At 43.8% G+C, this 23,698-nt stretch overlaps 1 protein-coding gene across 1 annotated transcript in view; it reads left to right on the forward strand.

Moving 5' to 3' along the window:
* The window catches only part of KIAA1549 (KIAA1549 ortholog), a gene marked incomplete at its 5' end in the record, with an annotated part of 62,820 nt that extends 39,831 nt beyond the window's left edge, over positions 1-22,989 (forward strand). The window contains 9 exons of the mRNA XM_009080436.1: positions 1,101-1,225; positions 5,524-5,729; positions 7,322-7,545; positions 8,491-8,635; positions 10,274-10,507; positions 11,807-11,859; positions 15,529-15,674; positions 17,486-17,640; positions 22,423-22,989. Coding sequence (XP_009078684.1) covers positions 1,101-1,225; positions 5,524-5,729; positions 7,322-7,545; positions 8,491-8,635; positions 10,274-10,507; positions 11,807-11,859; positions 15,529-15,674; positions 17,486-17,640; positions 22,423-22,677 — 1,543 coding nt within the window. The remainder of the gene's footprint in view (positions 1-1,100; positions 1,226-5,523; positions 5,730-7,321; positions 7,546-8,490; positions 8,636-10,273; positions 10,508-11,806; positions 11,860-15,528; positions 15,675-17,485; positions 17,641-22,422) is intronic.
* Between the last annotated feature and the right edge of the window lie 709 nt (positions 22,990-23,698).

The raw sequence follows: 23,698 nt of genomic DNA on the forward strand, positions 1-23,698 counted from the left end.
TGCTAGCTCTGCACCCTCTCTCTAAGAAAGAGGAAAAGATGCAATAGTGCAGATCTGTGAGTTCATTGAGGACCATTTAACGTATTTTCCCTGATATTTTTTTATTAACTGGGTTGTGACATTAGTATTGTGGTTTTTCAGATCGGTGCATTGTCCAGAGAGGAGAAAAAGGGAAGTTGAATGTGGAGTAGATTTAACTTTCAATGAACTGGTCAGGCTGGATGTAGTTGTCTTAGTCTGTTGACTCCTGGCAGGTTGATGTTTAGCCAGAAGCCTCAGTAACGAGTTCAGATGTCCATCCAGCCAAAGCAAACCCTTTGCTGATGAGGTTAATGCGTGGACGCGCACGTTTTCAGTTGTGATCTCCTGGCCAGAATAGGATGTGAGCAAGACACAATGGTCACTAGAGACACTCTCCCACATGGACAGTCAGGCTTTGAGGTCAGCCGGGCAGTGGTGTGTGCCCTATATTTTTTTCTGGTTTTATGCTATCTGAATAATTTCACAGCTGAAGTGTTTTGTTGGGGAAAATCATGGCATTTATGTGTTTTTCTGTGTTGGCCACAAAAGCTATGAACACTGAGACTGCAATTTTTAGGTAGTGAATGTTAAGAATCTCATGACTGCCTGAGATAAATACGTAAAGAAGCGTTTTTGAGTGGCCCTGCATCTGACTAGTCAGGAAGATATGCACATGGGTTTGCACTGTTAGCAGGAGAACACCAAGTTAGCAAAGCTGAGTGTTAGACTAGTTGCCTGTACAGGTTTCCTCTTCCTAGTATAATTATTTTCTGTCTGAAAAGGAAACTGATGCTTGGGAATGCAGAGTTTTTTCTTGTAGTATATTGTAAAGGAAAAATGAGTTGGTAGTATTGTCAGTGTGAATCCTGTTGCAGTCACTTTTCACACGCAACAGCAGTAACATCATGGCAAGGAATATCTAACCTCTGATAGTGTATTAGAAATTCAGTCACAAACAGAGGAAGGTTTTAGCAGACTTGACCATATTTTAGCATGGGATTCTTTGCTTGTGAGAACTGTGCCCCTTTGCAAAGTTATGTTGCACATTGACTGGTTTGTTTTTTTGATGTTTGTGGCAGAATTTCACCATCCGACGCTGACTCCACAGTGAGTGAGCAATCCAGTGGGAGAGAGACAGGAGAAGAAACTGCAAGACCATCAGCTGCTGCCAACGAGGGCAGACCACGCAGAGCTGTGAAGAAGGGTTGGTTGCTTTTTTTCTCCCTGTGTGCACTGGTAGTGCTTTTCTTGGCTTGAAGAGTTACTCCAGTGCCATAACTTTTCTAAACTCATCTTCGCCTGTTGATTTCCTTCCCATTTTGGTTTAGCTGCTTCTGTTGAAACTGAAGAGCTACGTGTCCCTTTCATTCCAGCAAGGTTTTGAAATGAATGGCTCTTCCCTCCTTTTGTCCCACGCACCCAGCAAACCCCTTTCCCTTCAGGCCTAATTGTGTTCCTGGTGGTAGCAAAGTTGCAGGCAATTACTTGAGCAGCAGAGGTCACAGCAGGACTTCACATGGTGTGGGTACATGTCTGTAATTCTAACTCTGAAAGAGTGAGATTGGAAAAACAGCAGACCAGAGAGGTAAAAGTTCTGTAGATAAGTTGTAATTCAGGCCTCAAAATGCCTGCATGATTGTGCTTTTTAGAGATGAAAATCCATTGCTAATATGCTAATAGCAGTGGTATTGTTTGTAAAAAACTGTCTTCCTTCTGGTTCAAGTGCCACTATTTGCCTTAGAGATACCCTAAAATGTACTTCTTTTATCACTGAACAGTTGATACAACACTGCAAACACACTGACATCTCTTAATTACAGCATTCTTTTAAATGCTTTTCCTGTTCAAAGTTGTGCAGTTAACTGTGCCTACACAAACACTTAGGTATTTGTTGGGAGAGTCTGTTGGGTTTAGATGGCTTGCTCCTTGCTTGAGGTTTTAGCTTCCAGATCTTTGCCTTAAATCACAATAGTCTTCCTAGAGGAAATTCTGATACTGAGTATCTGGTCAAGGAGTTTGTGATATTCCCACCTGTGTTTAATACACATGGCTTTGATGGCAGCAGAAACTGAGAAGAAGAAGAAAATGTTGACCACATTGTGAGTAGTCTCTTTGGTACATTGAATGTTTTCCCACATGATCCATGAAGTACCAGCTGACATGTAAGATGACTGCTGAGGAATGCGGTTCCTATGAAGTGAAGGTCATAGCAGACAATACTCAGTTTTTCTTTATGTTGCAGAAATGAGGAGTACGAAAGGTAGTTATCATATAAACAGCAAACTTTTGATGCGAAACAGCAAGTTCAACGATGTGTGATGCTGAAACTTCCATAATGTGGACTAGTCCTGGAAGAGCAAGGGTGATGGAGCATCTTTCCACTGTGAGGGACGTGTTAGAAAGCAAAGCACAGGATCTGCTGATCTGACCAGAACTTTGTACTTTCTAATTACTTAGCAGGAGCTGTAAGCTGTATCCACTTCACACTGTTTGCAAAAAGAAGGTGCTATACTGGTGCTGCATGTTTTCAATGCCTTAGGTTTGCTCTAAAGACCAGAAGTCATGCCCAAGTGAAAAATGTGTAGGAAAACAATTCTGGTATGACAGAGTTAATCTCGGGATGGTTTATGAGCTGCTCCAGCCTATCTGACTTCAAATCTGTTGCCCTGTGTTAATGTTCTCCCATTTCTTCTTAGCTGAGTACTCTATTTTTGTCTCTTCATTTTCTGTCTGGCTTAAAACTTTATGTAAGGTTTAACGTTCATTTTGGTATAGAAATGTTAGGTGTTGCTGCATCTGAAGTAGCTGATAAAGGCACCAGATACTGAGTAAAATGTGTCCTTTATACCTGTCACACCCTTACTGAATCAAGTACACTATTTTTTAGCATTTGATGCCTGTAGTTTGGTACTCATAGGGGCTATTTTTAGCTTTTAGAATTGGAGACACTGTCTGCAGAGTTCTGACTCATCTCCCTTTTTGTGCAGCTGAGGCTTGGCAGTTTGATCCAAGTCCATGCATTTCATTCAGAAGTAAATGCAATCATCTTACTGCTGTGTTTTTTTCCAGTTGCAATTCCAGCTGAATTGTTTGTCATAATTACTGTGTTGTCTCTTCTCTTTCCTTTATGTTGTCAGGAGCAAACCGAGTGGGTAAGTAACCAGAGCTGTCTTTGAGTACAAGTGTGAATAGAGGTCCTGGGGTAGCTGCAATTGTGTCTTAGGAATGGAAGGGTTTGTCTTCTGAGTCTGAAAAACAAAATTACTTTTGAGCTACTGAAGTATTAAAGAAATCTCAGTAGCACAAATTATAGTCATTGGGCACGTTTTTCTAATTTCCTCCCAACTCTTTCAGATTATTGAGGAAAACATCACTGTGACAGAAGCAAAACTGAGGCAGCTGTTGGTCCTGAAACTAGCCTTGTATAAACAACTTAGAGATGCTGTTAGAATTAATGTCTGTGCTGGAAGCCCAGGACAAACACAAGCTACTAGCAAAGAAGCACAAGTATTTTCTCTTGCACTAGTGTGTTCCTGGCCAGGACTGAGGCATAGCAAACAGGGCAGGAGAAAGCTGGCACTGTCTTCAGTGGTGCATAGCGTGTCTAGTGATAAAATATGGACTGTGTCCTCTGATAGCAGTGTCCACCTACAGTAGTAGAGAAGGGTGGATAGAAGGTTGGCTACTATGCTTGCAGTTGTTGTGTTTCATGAGAGTCATCAGCTGCATCCTAGGGACTTAACCTACTGGGATACAAAGAAACTGTGAAATTTGTTGGAAACTGCATGCTCTGGCGATCAGTGGAAGAATCCCATGGACTTTGACTTAGGGTGAGGCCCTGTGCACCTTGGTTGCTGTGTCTTTATTCCAGAGGAGCAGGAAGCATTAGCCTTCCTCTCTCCAACTATGTTGGTTTTTTTACAAAGTCATAGCAGAGCAATTAATTGTCCTGACATTTCAGTTCAATTAGTGGTTCCATCTCAGGGAACAGTGATGAACATTGATCCTGACATGTGACCTAAATGGACTAGGTGTTTTAGACGTGTTCTGCTCAGTATTTGGGTGTTAATTCCTCTCCATTATTTTGCAACCTCAGCTGGCTATCTGAGACCAAAACTTCATTCATGTGGTGCCATCAGATAGCTCAATAAAGGTTTTCTAACCATGGACAATTGTGTGATAGAAGAACTTTGAAACAAGAAATTATTTTTGCTTTCTCTGTCAAAACTTGTAAATGAGCTCATTCATGTGTTGAGTTAGGACCCATACAACCGTTCTGTTGTATGTGTAACAGCTCTGTGCTGTCTGGACTTCATCTGCTTTGCTGTGCTCCCATCTTGGTTTGTATTCATAGCCACAGTCAATGTCTGCACACAGAGAGGATTGAGAGGTCGAGGCAGTCCATGAGGGTTTTCTCTGTCTTTTCAGGTTGATCAGGTTGATCAACAATTGATTCTGTTTTAGAATCAAATCAGATTCTCCTACTGATTTGCATCCTGGGAACCACGTGCTCTGATTAGAAGTCTGTGCAAGGATGTGGGACTATGTCCCTCCACTCTCTCATGTTTCCTCCATAAGAAAAGTCACAAATCTTAGACTTTCATTGCTTATATTTCATGGTGAAAAGCAGTAAAGCAGGCTTTACTGTATGGACAAGACAAAAGGTTATTTTGCAAGTGTTTAGTAGTTTTTGCAACCTTCATCCGCATAACAGTTTCTGTCTTAGGTCTGACTTGGAAAACACAGGAATTAAATCTGTGCTCTACTGCAAAACCCTGGTGTGAGCCTACAGATTTCCAGTCTTTTGGGGGAGATGACCCATTCCTGTTGAAGTGGTTGTTGGCAGGACCTAGGGTGCAACTTCCATGTGTGTTGGTTCCCGTAGCATCTTCTGCTGATTCTATTTGAGTCGATTTAACTTCTTCAGCAAATTACAATATGACAATATTTGTGCAGCTTACTTATTGCTGTGAACTCTTTATCTTGTCACAGAGAGGCAAACGGCTTTAAAAGCTTTAGTCACTAAACTGTCTGTAAAACTCTGTGTGTTCTGTGTGCTTTCCGAGGGTTTTTTGTTTAGTTCCTATATCACTCCTATCACTTAAGAAATGCATTTTGCATTGAGACATCTTTCATTCCTCTTCAAACTTCCATTTGAGCAATTTGCATCTCCTGAAGTACTGTGAAGAGGAACTCGAACAGCTTTTTGTGGAGCAAAGTAGATGGAGATATGGGGGTTCACAAATGCCAGGGGCTTGATTTGCAGAAATCAGGAATGGCAGCGCACCTTCTGGAAGTGTAATGGGAAAATGTTTGTAATTTTCAAACCACAGGATAAACTTACACACTAAATGTTAATCAGCTGGAAGGCCTGGAGGGCAAACTAGACACAGATGGTCAACATGACGTAGTTGTGTAGCACAGCATCTGTTGAGCTTGACACTTGACTGAGATAACCCTGGCAGCACTGCTTTACTCTGTGTTGGTTTTGCTGGTTTTTAGGACCTCCTCAGACCAGCAGCGGAAACGAGCAGCACTCGTCAGCCTCGATCTTCGAGCATGTGGATAGGATGTCCCGTTCCTCGGATGCCAGCAGGCGGGTCCCGAGCAAGATCCAGCTGATTGCTATGCAACCTATGGCAGCACCTCCGGTTCAGAACTCAGTGCTTTCTGATAGGGTGGCAGAGACCAACAAAATTAATAAAGAGGTATTTTTTAAGTGCCTTTAATGTTTTTGGAGCCAAGAGGGAAGAGAAAAGTATCTGCTTTCTTGTCAGAAGGAGTTCCTTGTTAGTTTCTGAGGAGTGAAATCTGGACAAGTGACAGGAATAATCCTATTTCTATCCAGAGAAATAATCTGACCTGTTTTTAAGAGGTACCTAAACCAAAATTTAAACACAGAGAGGGGCAACTTTGATGGGCAGGATCCCTTGTGTCAGCATCCTTTAGCGAGTCATCAGGACACAGCTTAATGGAAGCTGTGTTACTGAATGTGTGGCCCACCTTTGAGTCTGCACTCTTCTTTCGGCTTTTCAGCCACTCGGGATGTGGGTTATACATTTGAGGGGGTGAATTTGCAGCATGTTCATTGCTGTCAACTTCTGATGGGTTTATCTGACAGTAAACAGAGAAACTTCATTCTCCCTCTAGTGCTCACATTACTGAGCAGAGTATGAGCATGTCTGGGGCATGAGAGAGAAGGTGATACTCTGCAAAACCACATCATGCACTGCCTGACACCTGCATCTGGTTTTGTACTGGGTGTAGGATTGCATCTGCTCGTGAGTCAGAGTGGTAGATTACTGAAACCTGCAACTTAATTCTGTTAAGGTTCTGTGTTTCTGAGTACCTTACAGAGAGAGGTAAAGAGGAGCCAAGAAACAGAAATTGATTATGTGGGCAGAAGACATATAACTTCTCACTATCAGTGTAAAGAGTAAGCCTGACTCATGTCCCTTTCATGCTTTTGTTGTGATTTTCATGCAGAAAAAAAACAGTTTCCATTTGGTTTTTGATTCTCTGACAGAGATGTTTCGGTACTAGTGCAGCACGTGCAGAGCAGTTGTTGCCACCTGACCTGGTGCCCAAGTGTTTCCCAGTGATATGAATGATTTCAGTGAGTGTTGGGCCAGGACTTTTAACAGTCTGGTGTTACAGTAGCTTTCCCTGGAGGGTGAGATGCACTCCAGGAAATTTCAAAAACGGTGGGAGAAAGGCATGCAAACTCAGCCTGCAGGGAGCTCTAGGGCGGGTAGTGGCTGCGTCCACCAAGGGGCTTCGTGTTTCTCCATAGCTTGTGGTGGTCCCTTCTTGCTCAGCAGACACTGAGTTATGAGCTCAGTTAGCTCTGTAAGGTCTTGCTTCTTATGTGCTGAAGGTCATGAAAGGGAATGGGTGGCAGATTTCAACTCTGTTGAAATGTGTTTCTGTTTGACAAGCAAAGCTAAGTACAGACTGGTTAGTCTCATTTTGTCAAAGCAGTGTCACTTCTGGCAGACTGCAGGGGATTTTTGTGTTCCTCCTGCCTTTTGTTAACAAATTGCCACTTCCCTCTAATTGCCCCTGCTATGCTGGCTATTGTACTGTGTGTAATAGTGCATCCACCTGGGGAGACAATGGAGATCCTATGAAATACCCAAGAAGGAAAGTGTGTTTGTAAATTGTGTGACTTACTTTAGTCCTTCAGAGAGGAGGGAGGTAGGGGCAGGCAGAGTGGTGGGGGAGGAGAGGTTTACACAAGAGCAGTTTGCAGAGTATGCAAATGAGAAATATGGGTCATTTTTTCCTCTCCTTCTTTAAGATACAAACAGCCCTGAGGCACAAATCTGAGATTGAGCATCACCGCAATAAGATTCGTCTTCGTGCCAAGCGCAAGGGGCACTATGAGTTCCCGGTGGTGGATGATGTGGTGGTGGTTGACTCCAAAGAACAGCACAGAATATATCGCAAGGCACAGATGCAGATTGACAAGATCCTAGACCCTGGAGGCAGTGTGCCTACCGTCTTCATAGAGCCCAGGAAGAGGTAGGGACTTCAAAGGGGGAAAGAACAATTTCCTTTCAGTGTCAAAACTCTACTTCTTAATGTTCGGAACTTAAAAGAATTTTGATCACTAGTAGAATTTGAGTTATCTGGGTGAAAAGGACTGGGTTGCTCTAAACATTCTGATTTATTTCAGTACATGCCAATGTGTTTTGTTTGCAAATTATTCTTTTACTAGTTCTCAGCAGTGAATTCTGGATAAATAAGCCCAAATGTATCAAAACTGTCTTAAAACAATTCGGCTTTGCTCTCCCATTTGTTTGAATAATTCTCCTATGATGTTGAGGGATCAAATGTGCAATATCAGCACTAAAAAAGATACGTGGAAAATACAATCTGCAAGTAGTAATATTTTTATAAAGGAAGGGGAAAATGTGCAAAACAAGGAAAACCGTGGACAGAGTAAAAGCAGGAAGATTCTGAATGTCAAAGAAAAATCCACACATTAGTGAAACTACCCAAAGGGAGTACATGAAAGGTTATGAGGCACATTATCAGCCTCTCAGATCTGCCTTCATGGCCTGCTATTTTCAGAGAAAGTGTTCTCTGGGTTAGGGATACCAGCACTTTGTCCTTGGAATGCTGGTACCCTGTGGCTGCCTCTGTACTGATAGAAAGCAACTTTTCTCCAGCTGCATGGGTTCCTCGGCTGGTGTACCTGGTGGGGTTAAACCCAAAGCACCAAGCACAAAGCCTCCTTGGCAGTGTGGTCTGTTCTCTGCTGCAGATGTGCCAGACATTGGTCTGGGAACCCTGGAGAGGCACTGGGGTGCAGGGGGACTCGGGTACACACAGTTTGGAGAGGTGAATATGGAAGGGAGGAATGGGCTGAGGAGTTCAACCTTGGGTGGGATGAGAAGAAACATTGCAAAACGTGATATGATTACCTTTGTGTCTCTCTCTGCTCTTTGTTTCCTTCCTGTTAAGTTCCCGTGCAAAGCGTTCCCCCAAGCAGCGCCGGCGGCATCAGATAAACGGGAGTCCAATTGATGCAGAGAAGGACAGGTTGATCACAACTGACAGCGATGGGACATACAAAAGGCCTCCAGGAGTCAATAATTCTGCATATATTGTATGTATGTCTTGTGAATGGCAGGGATGTTCTGGTGATCATGCTGGTGGTTGTGACACTGGGAGGTCTTGGCCCCCTGACCATGCTCTGGTGTGGCTAGTTTCAGTCACATATAGTTAGCATGTAAGTCAAGGTGAAAGAAGGATTTCACTGACAGTCTGTCACTATTTAAGCAGTAAAATTCTGCCAGGAATTCCTAGATATTAAAGAGGCCAAGAACCAAAGCCTTGTGTTTGTTAGTGCCACGGTGTGATGCACAGGGAAGTGTGCATGGCATGTTCCACTGTGTCTTGAACAGTTTCACTCTAGTCCAATTTGCTGGGTGTTACACATTCAAATGTCACATAAAATGTCATCCTTTGCTCTCACAGTGGGAGACACAGTTCATTTTGTGAAGAATTTTCTCATCTTTTTAATGTGGGAATTAATTACAAGTGAAAGGGAAACATATCTGCGTACTGCAGTAACTTGAAACAATCCTGGCGCAAGGTCTTGAAAATTAATTTTGTTTCCTATCTAAAAAAGCAAAGACATTGGAGAATACTTCTGTTCCATAAATCCATGTCATAAACTGTATTTAGGCATCTTTAACCACTTCTAACCAGACTTCACTAAGCCTAATGCTAACGCTGGAAATCCCTGGGCAGTTTTCATCCCAATGGATGGTTTAATAGCCTTAAGAATTTCCCTGTTAGCTGCATGTGTGGTCAGGTGACTGCGATGTCATTTTCTGCAGTTTCCCTCTGCCTTCAGACATGAGTATGATGCTTTTAATGTCAGGCTACAGCAGAATGAATTAGCATCTGACGCTGTTTAATTAAGATGTGTCACACAGCAGGCTCAGCCCTTTTAGCATCTGTAGTGAGACAATGCTCAGAATGCTAAGCTCCTAATAGAGCAGAGGGTTGTGCCCCTTGGTGCCTGTTTTTGCAGTCTGCATGCAGTGAGAAGAATGAGCTTTGATACTAAGTCTGCTGCTGCAAAGCTTATTTAATTCCTCTTACTGATGAACAGTGTCTCCTGTGGTAAGTTCCCAGGCAGTAATTGCAATGCATGCCTGAGGGATTGCTGCTAGGAAGCACATAGTGAATCCCATTCAGGTGATGCACCCAAGTTCAAGTTCCATGCAGGTAACCACTTAGTTCCTTAACAGCTTTCTTTGTATGTTTTTCCAGGAGGTAATAATTGCTTAATGCCACTGCTGCTGTGGTCAGTTATAAGCTCAATACTTATTTAATTTCTTGCCAAAGCTGCAAAGAAGTCAAAGAAAGGTGTAGAGAGAGCTGATTGCCTTTTTGTGGGTGGAGAAATGCTGTCCATGGCTTCACTGCGTGCTTGCAAACCGTAAGGTTTCTGCTATAGCTGAATAACCCCTGCACGAAGCTCTCCTGCTTTATCCAAGAGTAGAATCTCTCAGGTCACCTGAACGAAGAGTTTGAACAGCTGGTGTTATGTATGTGCATTCAGAAGTGGGGAAGGTAAGGGCAGGTGTTGTCCAGAACCAGCACTTGTGCCATTTGTCCCATTGTGGTTCTGGCAAAGACAGCGTTGCTCAGCCTTAAGGCCTGCAGTGGCTTGGAAGCAGCCCAGGTAGATCTTCTCTGTGGCTGCCCTTCACCTTCTTTCCCTGTCCTGCAGTCTGATCCAGACCTGCCTCCTGAACCTCAGACATCGTCTTCAGCTGATCTGGGGAAGTTCCCTGGCTTGCCATCCCACCCAGTGTCGCAGTACGTGCCGCCGCAGCCGTCCATCGAAGAGGCTCGGCAGACCATGCACTCGCTGCTGGACGCCGCCTTTGCGCTGGTGGCTCCCAGCAGCCAAGCAGCCAATTCCACGGCCATCGCTCCCCCTGGGGGCTCTGCAGGACAGCCAGTAAGCACCACTCCTGCCCACGCAGGGAGGGGAACCACAGGCACCCAAGGGGCATCACTTCATGGTCCAATTCGGGCACTACATATCATAGAATCTTATAATGGAATTTTAGGTGTTGGAATGGATCTTAGAGATCATCCAGTCCCAACCCCCTGCCCTGGGCAGGGGCACCTCCCGCCAGACCAGGGTGCTCAAGGCTTCATCCAACCTGACTTTGGACATTGCCAGGGTTGGGGCAGCCACAGCCTCCCCGGGCAACCTGGTGTCTCACCACCTTCGGAGGAAAAACTTCTGCCTAAGGTCTAGCCTAAATTTCTCTGTTTCAATTTCTGCCCATTGCCCCTTGTCCTGTCACTGCAGCTCCTAACAGAGTCTCTCTCTGGCTTCCCTGGAGCCCCTTCACATAAATAACCCATTTAATGTGAGTGATACAAATTAAAATGGTTTTCTGGGCAGGTGGTTGGCGCCAGTTGAGCCACAGTCACTGTGCCCTTGCTGTCAGGGCTTAGCACAATGTGGAACAGTTCCTGGAACCAGGAAAACTGAGAAGTGACTATCCCAAGATGGTGAACTTTGGTTTTTAAGCTGTTTTGATTCTTTTGCTTTTTCCCATCTCAACCACAAGAAAGGATAGGAGTTATCATTTAGGATAACCATGCTGTTCTTCTCCCCTAGGGTCTTCCACAGATCAGTCTTGCTATATCTGAGAGCAAACTTTATTTTTTAAAAACTTTTGTGGTAGTTCCTATCTTGACAATGAAAAGAGAATGTATTTGGCTCAGGTCATATTTGTAAGCAGGGTGTCCAAATGCTTCCAGGAGGTGAGGGATAGGGAAGCAGTGTTTCTGTGTATGATTTTTTGTGTTTGGTGGAGCACTGAGACACATGGATAATCTTTCAGGTCATCTCAAGTTCTGTTGAGTCTGAACCATGTGGTCTCTCTGCTGCTGTTTGATGCTGGTTGAGGTCTGAGGAGGTCTCCAAAAACAGAGCTTGGTTTGCTGAAAGTTTTCAGCTATGTAGGCATTGGAGCAACCCTTGATCTTTGGCAAGTGAGAGAAAGTGTTTCTGAAAGGTTTTCAAGTTAAGACTCTCACAGACAGAAGAGACTCCAGCCCAGTGCAGCAGTAATTCCCAGACCTTCTCGTGCTTCTGTTTGTAAAACTAAGCTCTTATGGCTGACAGCAAGTTACACTTCAGGCCTAGTGATCTCTGCCATGCATTACTTCAGGGGTTGACAGAGGACCTCCCGGGGTGTGCATGGTGATTTTAACTTGGCTCTTCTCATTCTTCTGACAGAGATACGTGGAATTTGGAATGACTCCTCCAACGGCACCGGGGCTCCTACCAAGGTAGCTTTTCCCTGACAGAATTGTCATTTATTAATTGCCTTGCAGTCTTTCCAGATTTCTTATGGGCACTGGTATTTATTATGCAAAGTACTGTATAAATGAGCATTAGTAGGAGCCCAGATGCAGAGTGTGTGCTTTGTTTGAGTGGCAGGAGTGACACATGCATGCTATGTGAAATCCAAGCCTCTGTTGAAAAGAAATGTATTTCTAGCTCATGGATACAGAGAGATCCTTCCACAGAGTCAGTAAACCACTGAGTTCAGCCTTCGGAAGGCCTGAAATAGTTACTCAGATGCATGTAATTCTCCCAATTCTCTCACTTTCATCTTGTTTCTGTATCCTCAGGGCAACATTCACTGCAAAAGCTTTCACATGACTGGCAGCTTCATGCTATTTTTAACCAAGCTGAGAGCAAGTGAGAGCACAGTGACCTGAGCCTGCCCTGCAGGCCTGCTATTAGAAAATCAGGGGAAGAGCAAATTTTCCGCCTTCTCCTGCCCTTGCTATAAGAGAACTGTGCAAAGAGTTAAAAATAGTTATCCAGGTGACTGTTAATTTCACATTTGGTGCCTGTGTTTTAGCTATGTGTAAACTAGGACTCCTGAGTCATTGTACTCACTGTGGTCAGAACTGTCTCACCCTCTCTACCTGCTGCAGCCAAGGGGGTAGAATTGTGGTCTTGTGCTGCTCCCTCATTACCCTCTCCATGGTATGTGAGATCCCAGTGGTATCCAAGTCATTCACTAGATTTCACCTGAACCTGTTGCTGTCTTGGAAAGTTGATGGTAAAATGGATTTGAAGAACTTTATTGTTCTGCAACATGATTTTGAAAGGACCATCAAGAAAAGGAGTTTCTAAGCATGTTCTCTTACTTAGGTCTTGGCTGGAGGTGAGAGTTTGTGTGAGTGGAACATACATGAAATGGCACAGTGTGACCTGTGGTGGATTTGTTGTAGTTTAGGTTGCCTTGAAGATTATGAGCTTTGCCAGTACAAAGCATAACTAGTTGTTGTGGAGGATTTTCTCTTTGTCAGGCTGCTACATGTTGAGGCAAAAGTGTCATGTAGCTGTAGCCCATGTTAATACACCTGAGCAAGATAAGTGTCTTTGCAACATGTTTGTTTGTTCAGAGGTGTATCATCATTTGGCACAGGCACTCTGAATTTAGGTAAATCACAAACGAATGGCATCGTGATTAAAACTTCAAATGCTGATGCTTTGCCAGTTTAAGCTAACACTGTGAAGCTGTTGACCGTAACAGAAAGAATTTGTTTGGATTTTCATTAAAACAGGAAGTTTCCTAAAGCTTGGTCATAGAAAACAAGGAAAGAGTTGCCATGATTATACATTGTTCTCAGGTTCTGAGGGTAATGGTGATCAAATCGATAGAAGCAACACATGAGTTAGTGGAGGAGAAGTAACCTGAGGTCAGTGTGGTTAGGTGGCAGGTGTCAATGTCAGTCCATATGCTGCAATATCCAGCACGTGGAGTAATAGTTGGGTGAGTGTACTGTTCTCTTTCTGTACAAGTGCACTCAGCATCTTTAATGGGGTGGAATCAACCTGGGGAAAACAAAATTCAGTGTGAAAGACCTAGGTCATGTAATAGCTGGGCAAACATGGGGCACAACGAACAGCTTTGGCCAGAAAAGGGATATTGCATCGTGCAGCAGAGGTAAAGATGCTTAGCCACAGTGGATTAGTGGTGTCAAACTGATTCTTGGGGTATCTCCCCACTTATGTAACTGGAGATTAATTTCTTTCTTTTCAAATATGCAAAAATTGGAAGCTGGTTTTCAGACTGGGAATTAGAAGGGGCACTGGAAAGCCTGTGTGGTAGCAAGCTGCATCCTGGTTTTGTGCTTTTCTGCTGGTCTCTGACTTTAAGGAGAACCCGTGTCTATCTATTGTAAAGAAGACTGAGGAGAGTGAAGGGTTACTAAATGTGTACTTCTCACATACCAACACTTCAGCAGTAAAGGATATACTTCCCGTCTTCTGAAAAATTGGCACAAAAATAATACATTTGCAGTAATGTTGAAAAGATATTTTCTTTAGACAACATGAAAAAATTGTAGCAATTCATCAACAAATTTCAGCTCAGCCCTGCAGGCACAAAGGGCCAGATGGTCATACCCTTCACCAAGTACAGTGATTAACAGGAGTGATACCATTAAATACTACCTTCCATTGAAGCATTTCCTTTAGCTACTTTGTCAGTGTGGTTGGAAGTGGTTTCCTCTGGATCTGCTGAGTGCACAGGTGGGGTTGTACATGAGGGAGCTGGGGAAGTTCTGGCACTTCCACAATGGGATCGTTACAGCCTGGAGCCTTTGTGCCTCCTCTGTTCAGTGTGCCAAGTAGCTGGTGCCTTAGTTTGCAATCACTTGGGTGTGCTTTTCTAGGCTCTTACTTGGCTTTACTAGGCCATTTATTGTGGTGCCAGCTCGCTGTGCTGTCTGGCTGTTGTACAGAGGTGGTTAGCTTTCCAAACACAGCACAGATCTAGAGTAGTTTATATCAGATGCAGTCACATCTTTCCTGCAAAACCAAAGGGCTGTAAAACTGCAATCCATACCTGGAAGGGCTTAGATGCCATTGTGGTAAAAGGCACATAAAACTCATCCCCTAGTCCTTACTTTGTATAATTTCATGTGCCTGAGTTAGGATGTTTGTCTCACTTTGTTTCACTTACACTCACCAGTCAGAGGCTCCTGCAGAAAATGGTTTAGTGAATCTCATCTTTTGCTCTGAATGCCTCTTGAGGAGCATCTCAGCTCATACCTGGAGTCTGAGCGACGAGCCTAGTAACCTCTGCACCAGCACTTCCACCTTACTGCCAGGGATCAATAACCATCAGGCTCTGAAATGGAATCTCACCATGCCAGGGTTAGAATGTGTTAATAGGAAGCGTAGGAAATGCAGCATTTCCATCTCCCTCTCTGTTCCTGCTCAGTGAATGAATTATGGGGTTTCTTTTACAAGTCCAGTTACTTTGACACAGTGGAGTTAGATTGATTACAGTTTCTGTTGCTAACTATCTTCAGTGAATATCTGACAGTGAGTACCAGCACCAGGCTGAATTATAGGGAACATTAGTTTTTGTGTACATTTCATCTTTTCATGTCTGCTAATGACAGCTGTGAGTAGTTGGAGGAGTCTTAAAGAGCAAAGGTTTGACAGTTTCCTGAGGTGTTACCAGCATGCTCAGTGATTGTTCACAGAATATGTGTAATGCAGTGTGCATGGTTTAGTTTAGGCCCAAAATGTGTGCCCAGAAACCTGGAGCAGAGTCAGCTTTGTTGCTGGGGTAAGCAGCTACATCACTACTGAAGTCTTATTTGTCCTTTTTTTTTTTTTTTTCCATTGAAGATACATTTTTCTCCAAGGGGAAAACCAAGATGTCAAGATCTGTAGACTTTTTTTTCTCAGCATTGAGGAGGCTGCAACATGTGAAAAACACTAGTGTAAAGTGTCGTTGTACTACTCCTGTGCAATGTAGATCACGAAGGAGGAATATATTCTTCAGGTGTAAATATTTTCTTCATCATTTGAGGTTGCAGTGAACATTGAGCATCATAAAGAGCTGTTGTACAAGGTGCACATACATGGTTATTTCTAATTCGGGAATTAACTTCTTTTAATCTGAAGTCCTTACTTCTCCACAGGCAGAACTTTGGGCCAGGTTTTCTTCCACCTGCAGAATTAATGCACCCGGAGCAGCCACCTCCTGAGGTTCAGTACTCCTCCAGAGGGATGTACTCCGAGGAAATGCCGTCGGTGGCACGGCCACGACCTGTTGGAAGCACTGCAGGTACATTTCACTTCAGCTGAATGTGCACTATAACAGCTGATCCTTTTCTAGATCTTCTCTTAGCTGAGGTCACCATTAAGATGTTGTTCTCCTTCAGCTGCTACACTTGATACGTGGTCCTTACCTTCACTGCCCAAAGGGAAACAGAGTGAGGCTAACTTTGCCTCCAGAGGACCTAGCAGAAAAAGCCACTGTTTTGCCCCCTGTTTAGTGTCTTACAAGCACTGGTTGTCACAAAGTGTATTTTCACAAATCCCATTGTGTAAGAATGAAACATTACTTGTTTCGGAAGGTGCAGTCTGTGCTCTCTACTGCTGTTGCTTTTGTGCTAAACAAGCTAATCGATGCATCTCAAATCAGCATGTGAAATGGCAAAATTTCTACGCACTTCTCTGTGCCTCTGTTTCTCATTTCTCTTCTTGGAATGGTAAGCACCAAAGCAGGATCTCTTGAATTGTCGATTACATTACCTACTGCTACTGTCCTTTTAACTCACTTTCCCTGATTTGGTTGAGGCAATTCCCATAGCACTCAGCAATGCTAACATCACGTGGCAATCAAGCAGCAAACATGGATTCTGAGAATAAAATATCACATTGTTCCGCGAGTGGCAGTTAATTTTCTCCCAGATAGATGTTTTCTTCCTGGGGAGTTGGAGAAGCCTGGAAATAGGATCACAGATTCACAGCTGAAGCCTAGTTTTGACAGTTGCTATCCTATCCCTGTGAAGGTGAAGTGAGTGATAGGAATGTGGTGACTATTGTAGTTCAATGACAGCTCTTTTATTCTTGGTTCACACTGTAATCTAAATGTTCATGTGCATTCTGCTTGAAAGTTTGGAGGCAATTCACATATTTAGCTTCAGTTCTTCAGCATAATTGTGTACCAGTCTCAAACTTCTCAAACCCTGGGTTTTTGAGAGGAAAACATGAGGGTGATGTAACTGTCCATCACGTAAATCATGCTGTTGTGTCCTTTCCTCCCCTTTGTACATGCACAGTTTGATGTATCTGTGGGTTTGTCAAATGTGTTTCATTTCTAATGAATAATAGCATGCTATTTTAATAACTGTAATAATAAATTCATGCTGTTTCTTTGGGAGGAGGTTCAGGAGGAAGGGAAGCTGGCACACTGGCCCGTGTCTCTTGCTGTTTGCCGTGGTGGCTGTCCTTGCCTGTGTTTGAGAGCAGCAGGAGAGGAGGGAAGGGAAGGAGCAGGGGAAAGGAGGAGGTTAGCTATCGGGCTAAAAGGAGATGCAGTGTGTTCTGACCTCACTAGTTAACAACAGCATCAGTTAAAATTTAACCTCAAAGCAAAGCTGCAAGAACCACATTCGTAACAAAAGTCATGTATTTTGTTCTGAGAAATGGAACCGGAAGCAGTCGGAGAGTTAGGGTCTTGCCAGTGTGATGCAAAGAAGGTGTCCCACAGGAGCAAATGTCTTCTCTCTGCTGCTGATTCACAGTAAAGCATTGCCAAGGCTCTCAGTAGAGGCTCTTTGCAAAGGGGTGGCACATTTCAGGAATGAAGAGTCGCCCCTGTATGAGATGCATGTGTCTCAGCCTCTTCTTCCAGTGCGGCGCGATGAAACGCATCACACTCAAATGAACTGCACAAAATGCACTTAACTTTTCCTGCTTTCTCCTACACTGACAGCTTCTTTCTGCTGATTTTTATTAATTGCACAGAACAAAGCGCCATTTTCTTCTTGTCTCTTGCTTCCTACAAAGTTTCAAAGTTTTGTGTTATCATTTGTCTGCCCTGCGAACTTGACTGTGTATAAAGATGAAAAAACAATATTTGCTTTTAAGGTTCTCAGATACAGCACCTCACTCAGGTGGGAATTGCTAGCAGGATCGGAGGTCAACAAGTGGAGATCCCCTCAGGCAGAGCAGGGCATGGCCAGCCGGGGGGGCCAGGGTGGCCCCAGTACCGTGGAGAGGATGAATGTGCTAGGCGAGATGCAGTGAGTACTGTGTTACACATTTGCATAGTTTCCAAAGTAGTGATATGTTTGGGTATTTTTTTACTGCATTACTGTTTGGAGCTTTTTTCCCTGGAATACTTTCAGCTGCTTCTCTGACATTCTTTGCTTTGCTCTTCAAACCCTCGTTAGCAATTCCGACTTCTGCTTGCTGTTCTTTCACCTCTGCTGCTCTCTAACTGCTTCCTCTCATTTTACCCTAACCCTTTTTTTTTCTCACTTGAGGCCTTCACCCATTCATTGCAGTTCATCCAGTTCTGCCTCTGAGCTGGATGAGGTGGATACTGCAGAGGTGGATACTGCTTTCCATTTCTTCTTTGAAATATGCCTCTATTTTGAGATCATTGTAAGTAGAAAACATTGAATTGTCCCAGGCCACCATCCTACTTTGTACGGGTGTAGTTCTTCTGTCTCTGTGTCAGTGCACAACAGCAGAGTCAGGGCAACAGCATAAGGTACTTGCATGTAACATTAGAGGTGTTTCCAAACAGTGAATTTCCCAGCCTCAGTCAGCAGGATGTGGTAAATGAGTATGGATTTGTTTCCCGGAGTTGCCTAGGCAGCCATGGTGGTTTCATACTCTTGGCAGTGGTGCTTCTGGAGGTGGACATTTCTGGTTCAGCCAGGTGTGTGAGGTGAAAGATGACATGTGGCCGGTCCAGGGGAGAGACAGTTGCCTGCTGCCAGTCTCTGTGATGCACTTGTGTGCTGAGGCAGGCTGACCTGGGACAGCTTTATCACAGTGCTCCCGAGTGGCAGTTTGTCCTGCTGCTTTGGCTTCCTTGTTTAAACCCTTTTTGTCTGGTTTCTTCCTCGAGGGAGAAGGCAGGATCTCCATCTTTTCCATACTTAAGGCAGTGTGTGTTCACACTACTTGAAGTTGCTTTGCAGTATTTCAGGATCTTGAAATAGCTTTGCAGAAAGGAAATGCAACAGGATGGGCCTTGTCTTTAGATTTTGGTGAAACTGAGCTGCCTCCACTCCAAATGAACCTGAGAGGAGCACCATAAAGTTTTTGAGCACTGGGTGCACTAGAAACAAACTCTAGTGACACTGTTCAAAACCTTTAACTGTCAAAGCCAAAAGATGTATTTACCTAGCTGAACATGTCCTCTGTGCCTGAACTGTGGTATTTGAACACAGGAGATAATCGTAATAGTTTCCATTAAGAAGAGCAGCTGCACAAGAGACCTTGGTGTCTCCTGTTCCAGCTTCAGAGACATCTCTGGGTTGCCATTCCTTAAACTCTTCTTAATATTTGTCTCTGTGTTTTGAAAATTGCTTTCCTAGATCTGTGGGCCTGTCCCTTCAGACCCCCAAGTAACATTCAGCTGTATCATTCTTAATATTTTATTCCTTGAATTGCTCACATAATTGCTGAAATTGTGGGTTCAGGTACAAACCCATTGTCTGAGAATTGTATACGAACAGTTGGGTTTGACATCATTTACCAAATACAGTGTGATGTGGTTGCAGTTTGCACCTGCAGTCTCAGTTTCAGATGTCTACACGTCACTTCAATCCAGGTTAACTTCCTTTTAGTTCATCTCTGTTCTTCGGCTTTGACATGACTTTTGCTCACTGGATGCTGCAGTTCATATGTTACTGCAGTGGGATTTTTTTTGCAGTTTATTATTTTTCAAAAAAAGTGCAAGGAGGACATCATGGGCTAAAACTTGGCTGAATGTGGTGTTCTGTAGCTGCAGGAGAGCTTACCCATTGCCCGCACTCTCCTTTTCCTACCAGCAGTTTTGGCTTTTCCTGCAAAGTATTCTTCCCAGTAAAAGGACAAAAAAGCCTTGGTCTTGTAGCTTTTTGTAGTTAAATAATTACCTTCTGAGTTTGGGTTCCTTCATTAGGACAGAGGTCTAAATTTGTCTTTGCTCCTTTTGGAAGTGAGGCTTTATATAATGACAGTCGTGTTCCTTATGGTGCACTGTTCAGCTGGTGCTTTGTGAACAGTCCTGCTGCTCCGTCATTCCCAGCAAGTTTCTCAAATTGAATTCTGCCCTTAGGAAGACTAGAGCATTCTTCTTACACACCAAGTACAGAGGGATCTGCACTTTCCTTCCTGCAGCAACCCTTTTCCTCACAATATCCTCGCCCGTTGTTCCTGCAGCCAATACCTGATTTTCTCCTGGAATATGACTTTTCACTTGGACCTTCTGACATGAAGCCATTGTACAGGTTACCATCAGTTCACCTGGATTCTCCACCCAGAAGACCCAGGCAACCAGGAGAATTGCAGCATTCCCTTAGCTGACACAAAGTGCAGTACTGAGCCAGTGCTGTTTGAGCAACAGAACCAGAAATGGGTGGAGTGTCTCGCGTGTCCCTGGCTCTGCCACCACCTGACATCACCTTTTGCCCCCTTCAGTCCCCTGTAGCTCTCCACTCTTCTCCCAAGTCTTCTCCAGGTTTCCAGTGCTTCCCCAAAGTTACTCTGACCCTTTTACTGTGTTTTTCCACTCCAGCTGCCCACTGCAGTGTCTCTAAACGACCTCACCGTGCTGGAAGTTGGCTCTCGTGTCCTCTGGACAGCTCCCGTGAGATTGGTGCTGGCTGACAGGTCCAGCTGAGCACAGCCTAACTTGGCCTTTCGGCCACTCAGAGCAGATTCAGTGATAGCATGAATCAGGTTGTGTCTTGATGAGCTGCCTGGTTTTGTGAATTTTATGGATCTGTTCATACATACATGTGTCTCTGTAGATTCAGCTGAAATTTGCCAGAGTTCAGCAGATGTTAAATGGAGATTAACAGATTTGCAATGTGGTCTCATAAATCTTCATTCCTTAGGAAGGAACATTGGATAAAGATATTTTTGTCAATTGTTTTGTACTGTTGTTAGTTATACAGAAGTTTCTAGATTAAAATATAAAATTTGTAGATACTATACAAAACTATATATTTCAACACATGTTATAAATCAATGTGCATTTCTGTATTTAAGAAAATCTCGATAACCCTAAAGCAAAAAGCAGCCACTGCAGTCACTGGATGTTCTCCCTGATTCCTTTGGGAACCACACTTGTGACGCCGGCTCAGTGCAGTGTGGGGCAGGACCTGAGTCACGTGAGAGCAGCCTTAGCATAATTTAGGCTGCTGTCAGGACTCAAGTATTAAATTGTTTGCTATTAATATTTTTATGTCATCTCTTCTTTAAGAACCCGCAGAGTACTTGTCAGGTTTGCCAACTGCAGTCTGCACATACGAATTAGTTTCAGGTTTCACTGCCAGATGAATAATTCTGAGCAGTCAAGAGACCCATTCATTCCTTTGTGATGCTGAAATCACCTCTCTTTTGTAAGAAATAAGCCAAGACATTACTTGGAAAACCTTTGCCTATCACTCTTCTGTTAAAGCTTCTTTGCCTCTTAATCTCTTTCCCCTCATTAAATGTGTACATGGTGAGTGCTGTATGTGAACTGCACAAGAGTCAGAATCTATTGTTAGTTCTGCTCTATACAAAATGGCTTAAATTTTGTTCATTTATATTGTGAGAGATGTTAAGGAACTTCCTCCTGTGCATTTCTGTGTTCCCTATGCACTCCTGCCACCATTCTCTGGGTCCCCCATGTCCCTCCCAGGCTGTGCTTTGTAACCCCTTCATTCCCTTCCCCTTCACTCCCAAATCTCTTTCCAGCTGACCTTGCTGTGCTTTCTTCCCTCATCAGGTTGCTCTCTCTGCTACTACTTAAGGCTTATCCGCAGAGAAAGGTAGTGCTCAGTGAGTTGTGCTGACTGTGGTCCAAGTTGGCTGAGCCAGCTGCTCCCCATCCCCCGGGAGGAGGGATCATGCTGCTTGGCTCCCAGTTGTGTGTCTTGAGTCCTGTGTCCAGTGCTTACTTCTGGCTGTCTCGGCCGTCAGCAGTGCGAGGCAGGAGGAGACTCTTGCTTCAGGACTGTCAGCTGGGATTGGACTTCACTGTGTGCCTCATTGTGTCCATATGGGAGTTGCTGCAGTCACCAAGTGTACTGTAAATTTGTGCTTTCTTTTACCCTGAGCAGATGATCTTCCAGACAGAGAGGCCACAAACTTGGGTTTCTAGTTTGTTTCTCTCTTGTTAGAAAGTGTATGTTACTGAACAATGGCAGAACTAAACCCTTTCTGCCCTGAAGCAATGATTGTCCCTAAACTGGAATAGTGTTTCTCAGCTATATAAAACAGATGTTGAATATAGACAAATCTGATCTTTTCAGTCTGAGTCGTTTACTCCTTCCCGTGTTTTGGTGGGCACTGGTCTGTCACAGGGTCCTCACAAGTGTGCAGTCTGAGCAGGCAAGCCAGGCAGAGCAGGGGAAGTTCAAACTGGAGTACCTCTGCTTATAAATACTATGGAAAAATGGCAGCTGAGAAGAAAGTGGTTTTTCCTGTTGTCTGTTAGGAAGTTGATGGAAAGGGAAGGAAAGAGAAGCCAATTCTGTTGTCTTCCAGTTCTGTGGGTTTTCTCCCCACCTCCTTCCACTTCAGTTTCCAAACATACCAAGGATTGGAAAGGGGGTCAGAGTTTTTTCATGGATACTGAAAGACATTTTGAAAAATCCCTGAAATTGAGGCAGTCCAGTAGTTTTGTGTACACTTGTTGTTTTGTGCTTCATAAGAGAAATCACTCATTCATGTGACAGGAGAACAGTGGCAGCAGATAGAAGCATCTCATGTTGCTTTCCCCTCTGCTCTTTGCCTTTTTTCTTTCTTGTTTTTTTTTTTTCTGGGATAATCATGTTTATTCAGAAAGTACAATAATACTCTCTGCCTTTTTCTAGACGCATATGCATGGACACCAAGAATATTCCTCCTCACCAGTATTCCAGATGCCGAGGACTTCAGCCAGGCAGCCCTCAGCACCTCCTGCTCAGCTTCCACACAACAGCCTTCAGGGCCAGGGCCTTTGCTACACCACCAGTTCCACTGAGGACCTCCAGCCAGGTCACTCTTCAGCCTCTCTTATCAAAGCAATTAGAGAAGAACTTCTACGACTTTCTCAGAAACAGACAGCAGTGCAAAACTTCCATAGCTGATTTAGCATTCTGTTGCAAATCTGCCAGGTATCTGCTTCCTATGGAAGCAAAGACTTAGAAGAAATCAGCAATGTTGTTCTCTCACAGAAGGAACTTTCACAGCTCTGTTGACAGCACTCTGGAAAAACTGAGAAGGCAGAAAAATGAGGATAATAAGGAGAGATGGGTGACAAATAGGGAAAATCATCAGTGTCATCACAAGTAATATTAATTAGTCTGCTGATACTACGGTGCTCCTCATCTCTCCTTGCCCTCACTCAGCCTAACACATAAATAAAACCTTAGGTCAAGAACTCAATTCTCCAGCAACAACAACAGTCAAAAGACAGGAACAAACTCCTGATAGTCTCCCTTTTCTGAGGTGAACTTTTGAACAAACTGAGGTGACATTTTGCAAGGAATTGCAAGTATTCTTCTCTCCACTGCTCATGGGGAACTGGTTTGTGTTGCTGTTCTGCAGGATTGCAAACTGTATCAGCTCAAGGGTCTCGAAGGTCCAATCTCACATGAGAACCACTTTGGTTGTCAGGAACAATGGGACTACTTAGAACAAAAGTCTTTAGGAGTTACTTGTATCAAACTGGAACAATAATTGTTATAGCTCTGTGCTTCCAAATGGAGCTACCCTCTGCACTCTTCCATGTTTTCCTTCTGGTGCTGAAGCTTCAAGTGTTCCTTCATCTTCAATGTTTGCAAAGTGAAACATTGGCCTTGTATAACTAAGAAAATATCTGTAGACACATTCAGGCTGGAAAAACAAAGCAAAACATCCAAACAGAAAGGGCTTGGTGTCTAATTTGGGTCAAAATTACTGAGCACTTGGAGAGGAGTGCTCGGCTGCAGCTGATTTTGGGGAAATGTGTCTGTACATCTTTAAAAAGTGTATTTGCATACTAAATGCTCTTGCAAGACCAGCCATAAAATTTTGCCAGTCTGTGGTTTGCTTTGTGGGCAGCAACCATTCCAGCCTGACTGGTACAGGGTCACCAGCACTACGTTATAAACTGATGTCCTAAGTCAT

The sequence above is a fragment of the Acanthisitta chloris genome, unplaced genomic scaffold (assembly GCF_000695815.1).
Source record: "Acanthisitta chloris isolate BGI_N310 unplaced genomic scaffold, ASM69581v1 scaffold23558, whole genome shotgun sequence".
Taxonomy (NCBI): Eukaryota; Metazoa; Chordata; class Aves; order Passeriformes; family Acanthisittidae; genus Acanthisitta; species Acanthisitta chloris.